The sequence below is a fragment of the Neovison vison genome, chromosome 12 (genome assembly GCF_020171115.1).
Source record: "Neovison vison isolate M4711 chromosome 12, ASM_NN_V1, whole genome shotgun sequence".
Classification (NCBI taxonomy): Eukaryota; Metazoa; Chordata; class Mammalia; order Carnivora; family Mustelidae; genus Neogale; species Neogale vison.
In genome coordinates, this window is record NC_058102.1 from 25,964,347 (window position 1) to 25,976,966 (window position 12,620).

General features: G+C 46.4%; 1 protein-coding gene across 1 annotated transcript in view; it reads left to right on the forward strand.

The window, feature by feature from the left end:
• Window positions 1-6,169: 6,169 nt before the first annotated feature.
• The window catches only part of TMCC3 (transmembrane and coiled-coil domain family 3), a 71,162-nt gene continuing 64,711 nt past the window's right edge, over window positions 6,170-12,620 (forward strand). Inside the window, exon 1 of the mRNA XM_044229262.1 lies at window positions 6,170-6,300. Coding sequence (XP_044085197.1) covers window positions 6,223-6,300 — 78 coding nt within the window. The 5' untranslated portion in view covers window positions 6,170-6,222. The remainder of the gene's footprint in view (window positions 6,301-12,620) is intronic.

Consider the following 12,620-nt stretch of genomic DNA (forward strand, 5'->3'; position numbering starts at 1 on the left):
CCAGCAGAGAGCCCGACTCGGGACTCAATCCCAGGACCCTGAGATCATGACCTGAGCCGAAGGCAGAGGCTTAACCCACTGAGCCATCCAGGCAGCCCAAGAGAGGGAGAATCTTAAGCAGACTCCATGCCCAGCTTGGAGACAGATGTGGGGCTCGATCTCATGACCCTGCGATCACAACCTGAACTGAGACCAACCCACAGACACTTAACCGAGTGAGCCACCCGGACCTCTGGAGGCTGGACTTTTGACTCATTTTAACCAATATGGTGTGACAGAAGGGACACCTGCCAGTGCCAGGCTGGGCCTTAGAGGAGGCTTGGCTGTGTTTGTTCTTGCTGTCTGGAAGCCAGTCACCACATGAAGAAGCTCCAGCCACTCTGATGGAGAGAGGGGAACCCTGGAAAACACGTGACTACAAAATATAAAATATAAAAAATATAGCCACAGAGACCTGGCCCAGTGCCAGGCATTCCAGCTACCCCCTGGAATGAATGAAGCCATCCTGTGCTCTAGCCCCAGGCAGCCTCACGGGGAGCCCACAAAAGCCACTCCCCTGGGAGGCTGATCAGATGGCAGAATCCCCAGCAAATGAATGGGAGCTGTTGTCAGCTGATACTCTTCCGGGTGATTTGTCCTGCAGGACCAGATAATGGGCAGAGCTGGATCTAGTCCTCTGTAACTCAGTACTGAATCTTTCTCCTTTCATGGCTCTGCTTTCTTCTTGGGGGCTGTCTGTGTAAGGTGGTGAGGAGGCCCACCACCGCAGCTGGCTTACGTGGCACCAGCTCAGGAGGGCCTGGCAAGGGCACAGCTTTTCCCCCAACGGTGGTGAGAAGCCTCAGGGGTGACTCCGATGGACTCCCACTGGGTCAGGTGCTTGCCTGGGCACAAGCCTTGGCGATGCCCTCACATTGGCCCAGGCCATGGAGTGCCTCTCCCTGGAGGCAGAACGGGGCTGGGGTCTGCCTTACCTGAACCACTTCCCGAGGGTGGCTATCAGAGTCCAAAAGAAAAATCCAGCCACTATTGTTGAGAATAAAGGACTGCATGCTGAGCAGGCAAACCAACAAATACTGCGGAAGTCAAGTGTAATCCTCCCTCTTTATTATAAAGCCTCTCTTGTTCCAAACTTCAAACTCTTGCAGCTCAGACGCCCCAGTCTACTCCTTTGGTGCTTACTAGCCTTTGCTGCTTACCGGGCTGCTTATGCTCTGGAAGTAAATTCTTGTTTTACAACCTAGATTTTGTACCTTTGCATTCCTTATTGACATGCCTGCTTTTGTGACTTTTGAAGTGTGATTTTTTTTTTTCTTTTTGTTTCTTTTCTTTTTGGCACAGAGAGATTTGGGGGAGGTATCAGAGGCATAGATAATTCCTTTTTTTTTTTTTTTAAGATTTTATTTACTTATTTATTTGAGCAATAAAGTCAGAGAGCATAAGCAGGGGGAAACAGCAGAGGCAGAGGGAGAAGCTGGCTCCCCAACCAAGCAGGGAGACCCATGTGGGGCCTGATCCCAGGACCCTGGGATCATAACCTGAGCCAGAGGCAGACGCTTGACTGACTGAGCCACCCAGGTGCCCCAAGCAACAGACAATTCCTACCTTGACAGGAAACATTTGTGTTTTCTCTCTCTCTCAGGGACTGATGCTACTCCTACCCATTGCCTCCAAAGGTGGAGACAGGGTCTGCCTGCCTCTTCTCCTTCCTAGTAGAAGAGCCAGACGGTGATCAGCTCTGCTTTCTTTCTTTTTTTGTGGGGTGGAGGTTTGCTTTTGTGCTATTTAATTTGTGTCTTTAAAAAACATTATTTTCTATGAATGTCCCATAGAGCAGCTTTTGGTTTACTAGTTTATGAAATAAATGACCTAAAAAGGACATCATCTACCAATTGACATTCAGGTAAACCTAATGAAGTTTTAATTCATCATTCTCATTGAGGGTCAGCGTTTCCAGGACAGAGTACCAAGAACATCAACACGGGAATAGAAATGGAAAGTATATTGACCCATTGACCCACTGACACACCTTCTAAAGCCCAGCCTTGGTTTGTGAAGGACTTTGCTTAGGTGTGGCCTCTCTAAAGTCATGTGCACACATATACATACAAACACACCTGAGTAGTACACTTGTTATAGCCTTAAATGGCCGGGAAAAAAAAAAAAAATGGGTATCAGACAAATGGGGGGGGACCCAAAGATGGATTTTGTTGGATTTTCAGAATGGATCTTTGTAAGATTAAGTTGGCTTAATGACTTAATAGCAACAGACTGTCTCGCTCTTATACTAAGCTTTAACACTTATAAATAAGTCTTTTATTAGTTTTGTTTATATGAGCAGATACCCCAACTGGTGATGTAAATATCAGGATTAAGGATGCCATTAGCACATCTGTCCCTTGAGTCTTTGTTGCCTGTAAAATTTTAAATTATTTGGAAACCTTGTCTGTGTGTGTGAATGAATATGCATCCGGTGTACCAATAGTCCTTTGTTAAACAGAGCCTGTTCAGCATCTCTCACCTCTCTCCCCTTGAATCCTTCATCTCCCAACCGGAGATGCTGCCCTGAAATTTCTGTTTTTCAAGCTCTTGAGCTTCTTAATAGTTTCAGCCATAAATCTTTGTTCTCATAAAAATGGCATTTATTCTTCATTTATTTTTAACTTGACACAAATGGAATCTTCATGTACTTTCACGCAGCTTGGTTTCTTTTTGTTTGTTTCTTAATAATTGTGAAATTCATCCTTACTGATTCTCTCAACTTGAGTTCTGTTTGTCGCTTATCTTTATTTTATTATTATTTCTTTTCATAAATCAAAGTTTAAAAATTTTAATGTAGTCACCTCTTTATGGCTTATGCGCTTTTTGACTTACTTCTGAGGACTTAAGAGCAGAGTGATATTATCCCATTTTCTTCTGGTAGTTTTAAAAGCTGTGTTTTTTCTACTTCAGGTCTTTAATGTATCCGGTGTTGATTTTTGTGTATGCTGTGAGGTAGGGATTATTTTTTTTTCCCCAAGTGAAAAGGCAGAGCATGTCACTCTACTACTCGGTTTAAAGTTATCTAAATCTTCTTGTGTACCTCAGAATTAAAGTCAAAATTCTTAAAATGGCCTAAATAATTTTCCTGTATTATCAGACCTCCAAAATGTCTCTGACTTCATCTACTCTCTTTCCAGTGAATACCAGCCTCCCTGCCTTTTTTGGGGGGAACACTCCCAAAATGTTCCTGCTTTAGGGCCTTTGTACTTGCTGTTTCTTCTGTCTGAAATTTTCATTTATTTACATAACTGGCTCCCTTAATTCTCAGGTCGCTGCTCATATGTCACCTTATCCTCGAGGCCTTCTCTGGCCACCCTAGCTAAATTCACACACACACACACACACACACACACACACTCAATCTCTCTCTTTTCTGCTTTGGAAGGGCTTGCCTGAAAAAATCTTTGCACCTAGTGTAGTTGTGTCTTCTCCTGGGGGTTGGGAAGGTGGCGGCATGTCCAGGGGTGTTTTAAACTATTGGTTTCATTTCTCGAATGGTGTTAGGACTGTATGGAGTTTTCTATTTCTTCTAAAATTTTAATAAGGTTACCTTTATTTAAAAATACTTTTTAATTTTACTTTCTGAATAGTTAATATATGCACACAACTAAAGCATTCAAGTTTAAAAAGCATATAGAGTGAAAAATAAATTTCCCATTCCTTTCTTCTAGCTACCTAGGCAGGCATGTGGATTCCATTTCTTTTTTTTTCTCTTTTTTCTTTTTTAAATATTTTATTTATTTGAGAGAGAGAGAGAGAATGAGAGGTCAGCGGGAGAAGCAGATTCCTGTCAAGCAGGGAGCCCGATGTGGGACTCTATCCTGGGACTCCGGGATCATGACCTGAGCCAAAGGCAGTCGCTTAACCAACTGAGCCACCCAGGAATTTTTAAGAAGATTTTATTTTAAACTAATCTCTCTACCTGACATGGGGCTCAAACTTAACCCCAAGATTAAGAGTTACATGCTCTACTGATTAAGTGAGCCAGGCACCCCCAACTCAGGTTTAAATACAATAACACATGAACAGTTTGGTCCACGTACCTGCAGCAACTGTTCTGTTCTCCTTTGATATTCAAGTCTGTCTGTTGGGATCTGCTCCAGTCAGAATCTTCCCCAGTCTCAGTGGAGCCCATGTTTTTTAGATGAACATAGACACCTATCTTTACAGTCCAGTAGCTTTTCTTTGGCTCTGTGGGGACACCCACTCCTTTATGGTACTTTTAGTTGCGTCTGGGAATCCCTAGGGAATTTCTGCATGGTCAGCGGCTTTCTCTGACCTTATCTGAATGGCTCTTACTGCTTGCTCACTTATGATTGTGACTCCCCTCCCCAAGAGTCAGGCTTGAGCTCCGGAGGGCTGCTCATGGGAATCATTTGTTCATCCACTGACAGGTATAAATGGAAGCACCTAGTATGTGGCCCCTCCTGCCAGTAGTCTCTTGTCTGTTTCCCTCATTTCTTGTTTATCCTCTCTGAAAAATATGCTATGCATATGTCAAACAGATACATATATTCTGTTTTTACATCAATGGTGGGATACTGTATGTGTTACTCTGCACATGACTTTTTTCTCTTAACCATGTGTGTTAGAGCTATCTCCGTAGCCATAAAGAGCTGCTTCATTCTCTTACAGTTACTTAATCATCTACTGAATGGATGGATCATATTTTACTTATTCAGTCTCTGGAAGGACATTTAGGTGGTTCTCTAACCGATGTCCTTTACACATCTTTAATCAGTGTTTCACATGGCTATCAGATAAATGTCCTCCAGCTTCCATCCTCAGATTGTCATTTCCCCCATTTAGAAACCTCCAGGAGCTGCCCAGCACCCACAGAATAAGGCTGAACTCCCTCTTCCGGAAAGCAGAGCCAGGCAGCACGTGGTCTCCACCTACTTTTCCTCTCGTGTCCTCCTGTTCCTGAAGACACCCTCTAAACTGGTGCCGAGAAGTTTTCGGAAACCGGAAAAGGACCTTTGGTTTTATGCTCAGTATTTTTCTTCTGCCTGCGAGGACCCACGCCCCCTTTTGAAGAGGAGAATCATATGCTCCCTTCCTTCTAGGCTTGTTACCTGGCCCTCTAACTCCAGTTCTTTTTGGAGCAGCTGCAACTACAGTATTTTTTTTTCAACAACAGTATTTTAACTCGGTATCCCACTAGTACACCCTTCATAACCAGATGAGGTGTTCTGAATTTTGGCTCAGGTACCATATTTAATCGTTCACCAGTCCTTTGTTTTGTAGAATACAAAAAAATTTTTTTTGAGGTGGGAGTGGGGAGGATAGGAGGAGCAGAGGGAAAGGGAGAGAATCCTAAACAGGCTCCACACCTAGTCTGTAGCCCCAGTGGGGGGCTTGATCTCACAACCCTGAGATCATGACCTCAGTCGGACATGCTCAACCCACTGAGCCCCTAGATCCCAGATTACTTGTGGGCAGGGACTGTTCATTGGAAATAGAGAATTCTAAAATAGAACAATATATATTGACTTCCAAGTAGGAATCATGTAAAAGTGAGTCAGATATACAAAATTTAAATACATAACTCCATAGACCTTTGTTTAGATGGAAATGGGCTCTGTGCTCAGCAGGATCGTAAGAAAAACACGGGCTTTAAAACAAACAAAAACCAAAAAAACTCTGGTCCCCGCCCCAGGGTGTGGCCCATAGTGGATGCCCAAGAAGTGCATGTTGAATAAACAAAATAGCATAAAAGAAAGCATTTAAGGCAAGCCCCAACACCTTGCCAAAAATTCATCTTATATCATAAACATACAAATAAGTTCACAAATACAGTAGATGTCAGTCAAATTTTGAGGAAAACGAAGCCAGCGTGGGAGAGTGCGGATTCAAGTTTCAGCAAGGGAGGGAGGGAGAGAAGTTGCACCTGGGGCAGGGTCTTGGGCCCCGGCGCGGGGGCGGGCACGGAGAGGCGGGGAGAGGGGAAGGGGGAGGAGATTCTGGCGTCCCTGCCCCGCCTCCCCCACCCCGGTCCCCACCCCCACCCCCAGCAACGGCGGCGGCGGCGGCGCAGGGCAGCAGCGCGGGTGTCGGCAACAGCTGCAGCAGCCCGCGCCGCCCCCTCGGCCGCGGCTCCCAGAGCGAGCCTGAGCACGGTCGGCTGCTCGCGGCGCGGCGGCCGGAGGAGACGGGAAAGTTGCCGGTGCGAGCGCCGACATGCCGGGCAGCGACACGGCGCTCACCGTGGACCGGACCTACTCCGACCCGGGCCGGCACCACCGCTGCAAGAGCCGGGTGAGAGGCGCGGGCGGGGCGGCGGTGGGGCGCCGGGCCGAGGGGCGAGGCCGGGGGGGCTTTGGCTCCGGTGTTCGCCAACTCTCGCTCCCCGCCTCTCGCCGCCTGCCTCCCTCCCTCCCCGGCTGCCACCGGTCCGCGCCGCGGGGGCTGGGAATGGGGGGCGCCGGAGCCCAGGTCGGGGGTGGGGGCCGAGCGGAGCCCGGCCCGCCGGACCCCGCCCTCCGCCGCCGCCGGCTCGCGGCGCGCCCGCCGGACCCGCGCGCCCGGTGTCCCCGACGGCCCGCGCTCCGCCACCCTCCGCCAGGGAGCGCCCGCCGCGCGGTACCGGAACGCGAGGGAAGCCCGCCGGCCGCGGCCCGGGTGGGACGGCACGCTCGCCCTCCCGACCTCCCGTGCTGCCCGCGCCTCCCCAGCCCTCGGGCTTTCGAGCGCGGGGCGGCGGCGCACCGGCTTCCCGGTGTCGCGCGGCGGCTGCCCGGGCTCTGCCCGAGCGAAAAGTCAGCCTTCGCGCTTGCAGCCCGGGAGTTCCCAGCCGTGCCGAGCCGGCGCCCTCTCCATTGTTTGCAGTGTAATTTGCTGTTGCTGATTTTGGCTGTGGGCGAAAATAGCTCCTCAGAGCAAGCAGCAGAGTCGAGCCCTGTAGTGCTTCAAAATGAAGACAGGAGGCCGCAGCCTGGGCGCCGGTCCCTCCCGGGAGCGGAGGCCCCCGCCGGCTTGGGGGTCCCTTTGCCTTCTGCGCTCTTGAGTCCCTTGGCCGACTGAAGCGCCTTTGCCAAACAGCACGTCCTCCGCCTGACACTTGTCTGGCAAAGCTACCTGAAGGAGTTCTTTGCTAACCACTCACTTGTTGGAGAGCTCAGCATTTGCGTGTCACCCTCCCGGTGTAAAGTTCACAGCTAGGGTTTTGCGAGAATTCTGGTCTGCCATCTCCCAAGATCCAGAGGCCACTGAATGGGAAAAGTGGCACGAGGGACAAATGCAGCCTAGTGCGGCATTCGGGAGTTTAATCATAATTTGGAGAACTAATCAATTATCCCAGAGGTGAAGTAACTAGGCCCTGTTTCCCTTTTTCCTTCAGTATCTGTTAACTGAGTTAACGGAGTGGTTTAAATTTTTACAGATTAAACTTATTTGGTGGAGGTTACCGCATCCCCTCCACTCTCCCCTACTCCCGGAAAGAATTCTTTTTCACACTTTTTAAAAATGACCTATCGTTGACCCACAATGTTATCTTTAGTGTCAAGTGTGCAGAATAGTGATTCCACAAATATGTACATTATAGAATGCTCACCATAAGTTTTCCATTTTCTTTAGAAGTTTCATAACAGTTTGTTATGAAAATAACCATAAACTCTTGGAAGAAAGCACTGGTGAAAGATCTTTGGTTACCTGCAGTTAGAAATTTGGGGAAGGATGACTGCTGGTTAGCACAGAGTTAAGGAGGAAGCAAGGTGAAGCTTGTTTTCTAACGCATTTGTAATTGGTGGAGTCTATTAATGTTGCCGTTGACAAGAAATTTCAGACTTGAAAAAAGTGTGGAAGCTTGGTTTCTCTTGTCATAACTGTGATAATCTTTGTGTAAACAGGATTAGTAATCTTTGAGGGACGGGTGGCTCACTGTGAGCTCATTTAAGTGATTTGGCGAGTCTCACAGAACTTTGCAGAAGTCAGTCTTCATAATCTATGAAATGGTAGTGATAGAGTTCATACTTAAGGTACCTGGGTGGCAAGTGGCAAAGCAAACACGTAATTTATCTGTAGCTTTAGTTTGTCTCTGCTGGTTCACCCGATGTTCCATTTCTGCACCTCCCTTTTCTGTTAATGTACCATAGTCTTATGTGAAGGGAGTTGTTTATTTTCTTTAAAATTCTACTGACGATTTTACACATACTACCTTGTTTTCTTGAGGCATTGAAATACCTGATTTTGGGGAGGGGGGGGAGATGGAGAGAGAGAGCACCTTAAGCAGGTTTCACATCCATCGTGGAGCCCGACCTGGGGCCGGGTCTCACCACCTGGGATCATGACCTGAGCTGAAATCAAGAGTTGGACGCTAACTGAGCTGCCCATGTGCCCCGAGACACCTGATTTTTAAAAATAGACTGTGTTTTAAACCCAGGTTAGCCACTGTATGTACTGATTATTCTAAGTTGGCTTATTGGGCAAATGCAATCTCAGGAGGACTAGATAATCTCAGATCCAAGGTGTAGTAGAACTTCAGTGGAGAGTGACAACATGTTTTCTAGCAGCAATGCTGAGTTCCCTCTTTACACTTCTTGACTGTCTGCTTTTAGGGTTTTACTGTTCAGATGGCAGGGAATGAAACGAGGAAATTTTGTAAACTCATGACTTTCCTCGAGGGAGGCCGATGTAATTTTGAGTCTGTCCTTGAGGCTTCCCTTCTGTGCTGTAATGAAGGGAAACTACCAACAATTTTTCCTGTGCAGAAAGTATTTCTCCTTTCAGATGATTCTACCTCCTGCTTTGTGGAACTGTTTTAGATTTAGCTATAAAGATGTGTTTTTTTTCTACACTGAGAAAACATGTGATGTAGAAGGAGAACATCAGGCAGTATTAGGGTTTAATTTCTTTCTTTTTTTTTTTTAAGATTTTATTTATTTATTTGACAGAGATCACAAGTAGGCAGAGGCAGGCAGAGAGAGAGAGAGAAAGGAGCACATAGGCTCCCTTCTGAGCAGGGAGCCTGATGTGGGGCTTGATCCCAGGATCCTGGGATCATGACCCAAGCCGAAGGCAGAGGCTTTAACCCACTGAGCCACCCAGACGCCCCTAGGGTTTAATTTCTTGATGTCACTGTCCCTTTGGCAATAGACCATCTAGTATAGGATTGTAAAAGGACCCTCTTGTGGGCTCACCTAAAAATACTCTGATGAGAACTAAAGATGCATTGGATGAGTTGAGTTCACCTTTCAGAGACACACAGTTTCCTCAAAGGAAGGGGCTGAGACTCCAAAGAGGTCAAGTTCTTGGTTACTGAATGGTCATTTTTTAAGTTCAAAATTGATACCTGGTTGTGATAACAGGAAAAATACACATGTCTTTTGCTGATTTTGGCTAAGCCTTTGAGACTAGAATAATAATGAGGCAGTGTACTATTTTAACGTTGCAGGAGTCTATTTTTATAGCCAGGTGGATTAACCTAGATTTCCTCCCCTTGGTGAAAATGTAATATAACTAATGAATTCTGTGATTATCTCTAAGTTGACAAGTCAGGATCATTCACATTTTTAAACTTCAGCAGGGTAAAACTCAGAAAAGGTGCATGTTAACTCGACACACAGAATAATATGCCCGACTTTACAAGGAAAAGCACGCAGAGTTTGAATCCTACTTTAAAGCCTGCAGGCAGTCCACTTCCTATATATTAACTGTTTTTTATTAATTATGTGTGAATTGAATTTCTGTTCTAATTTTAAATGTTCTAGAATGGCACCTTCAGCCACTTGTGGATAGTGGTCAGCAGCTGGGGCTCTTGCATCAAGTGACTTGGATCGTATTCTGGCCCTTCCCATTTCCTAGCCGAGGGAGCACTAGCCAAGCTCTAACTCTCTGAGCCGCCAGTTCCCTGTCTGTAACAGAAGTGATAATAGTCTCTACTTCTGGGAGAGATCATGAGTCTTCAAGAAGAGAGCATTTGCTTAAAAAAAAAAACAAAAAAAACCCCAAAACCAAAAAACAGTTGTGTACACTCGAGGTTAGATATTTTTTTCCCTGGGTAAGGTGAATACTTTTTTTCTTATTCTGTGGGTACCACTGCTAATCGGAATCACTAGTCATCCTGAGCATTTACCTTCTTCCCATCTCTCATCTGTCGGCCATTCCACTGGGTCTCTCTTGGGCTTTTCTCTGGAATTGGTTCCTTCTTCCCTTTGGCCCCCAGTCATCTCCTACCTTATTTTAGCCACTTATGACCCTCCGGAATTGATCAGGGTAACTAGCTTTCTCATTGCTCTCCAATTTCGTCAACCCTATCCATCCTGCCCACAAGGACTGGAATATTCTGCCTAGGGAGCCACTTTCATTACGCTAGCCTCCAAGACATCCTGCACCAGTGCCCCCATGGACTCTATAATCATTCTGAGTCTCAGTGTCCTCTTCTACACCCCAGGGCTGTTATAAGGAGTAAATGCAGTAACATCTGTAAAATGGCAGGTACCCAGGAAGAACTCAGTAGATGGTAGCTGTTTTTGTTACCACCCTATAGGAAGTGGTCATAAGCTTGAGAATGGGTAGTCTGCTAATTTTGTGAACAGAATAGACTTTTTTGGGGCATTTTTAGCATTTTGTCCCTCTTCTGTCATATGTTCCTTATCACATTGACTAAACAGTATTTGCATTTGTCACTTACATGTTTATAAACTGTAGACACTGGCACTTTGAGAACAAGAGGTTTCATTCATTCAGCGAATACTTGCTGAGCACCTTCCCGTAAGCTAGCGGCTACCTTAGGCTTCAGGAGTGTAACGGTGAATGCAGCAGGCATCCTGCTGTCTCTGGAAGCTTAATATCTGGTGATTGTGCTTTATTTACACTTGTGGCCCAGGAACTCCCCTCCTATTTTATAGGAGGAAATGGTAATAAGTACAGAGGTCTCTAACATCTGAAGTAAAACCTGTGTTGGGCATAGTGGCTACCTGTAGTTCATCATTAGGTGTTCTGTGGTTTGGAAATAGACCTTGAATTACATGACGATTAATGGCCAACAGCAGTCGAGGGGAAGAGGATGTCATAGCCCTTCTCGGAGTGGAAATGGCTGGGCAGTGATGTAATAAGTTCATGATCACCTGCTCACTTCCAGGGCAAGCACAAGAGTGAGTGGGCACAGACTTCTGTCCTGGGGGCCCCTGATCTGCTGGAGGGCTGTGTGAGTACACTTCTGATCAGTGATCGGTTTTAGAGGAAGGAGTTCATTAAAAGCGCGGTGAATAATGATGAGTGTCTCTAGTCTGATTTTTCTTAAATTGTGGCTGGATGAATTGATGGGGTGTGTGTATTTTGAGCTGTGCTTTGCCACAGGCTCACTGGCTCTCCCTTCAGAGGAGAACAAACTGCCAGCACACCCGCTTGTCACATCCGGGCTGAATACCAAGACAGCTGCTACCAAGTTGGATCTAAGATGTGTTTCACGTCAGTCCCAGGGCCTGAATTTCCAGGGCTGCTCTTAAGGTCAGAAATCATCCTGATCTTTCTGGATGGAAATTGCCCATGTCTTGACTTGGGACAGGCTGCAGCTTTCAGCCTTGCTGTTTCTTTGTGTTTTTTTTATGTTTTCAGTGGAGGGGGCTGGTTGACAGAGAAGGGAGAGAACCATGAATCACTATACTGTGAATCAGAACAAGGACTTTACATGCCTTGGAAAAGGAGTGCCAGGATGTATGATCTGAAGCTGATCCAACTGCTTCCACTGACTTGGGGAGAAGGGGTTGCTGCTTGAAGAAGAACAGCTTATCTTTTGATTATTCCTCCATAAGGAGGCAAACAGAACATAGACTAAAAGAAGAATGCAGAAACAGTCTTAATAGTCAACGTGCTAATTCCTTACTGTACCCCAGGCACAATACTAAGCTCTTCAGATGCATGATCTCCTTAATCCTCATCATATCCTATTTGCAGCTGGATTTTTACAGATGAGGAAGTTGAGGCCCAGGCAGTTTATTTGCCCAAGGTCCTGTGGCTATTAGGATCTGGTGAACCCGGATCTAATTGCAGAACTTGCCTTTTACCCACTTCTCTGGCTTCTACGTCTGAAATGAATCCTGGAGAGCAGCTCAGTCTTTCGGAAACCCTTTGGGGGCTGGAGCACGGGTGTGGTCGGCTTCTGCGGGGTGCCTGGCCACACTGTGGGTTCGGGATTCTTCCCATACAGAGCCTTGCCAGTCCTTTGTATATCATCTTATGTGCCCAGGAAACCTTTGATGAATGAATGGCTTAGAGTGATGATTTACGAAGTTTTTATAACGCCTACGATACAAGATTGTTGCCACTAAATTTGAAGAAGTCTTAAAGGCTGTTGAATAAGCTCATGATTTAAGAACCTCAGTAAAGAACCATCTTCCAGCCTGGTATTTGGTCTCCAGAGCATGAACACTTGAAAGACACAACAAGGCTGGTTCTTCCTTGTGACAGTCAAGTCACAGTCTGGCCATAGCAGATCTCCCAGTAGGACCTCAGCTTCCCTGGACTGAGGACATGTGCTTCTCAATATGTGGGGCAGAGTGCTGGAAAGTAGATTCAAGGATTTTAGCACGTTAGAACTGAAACGGGAATGTAGACATAACTCCAGACCATCCCATCTG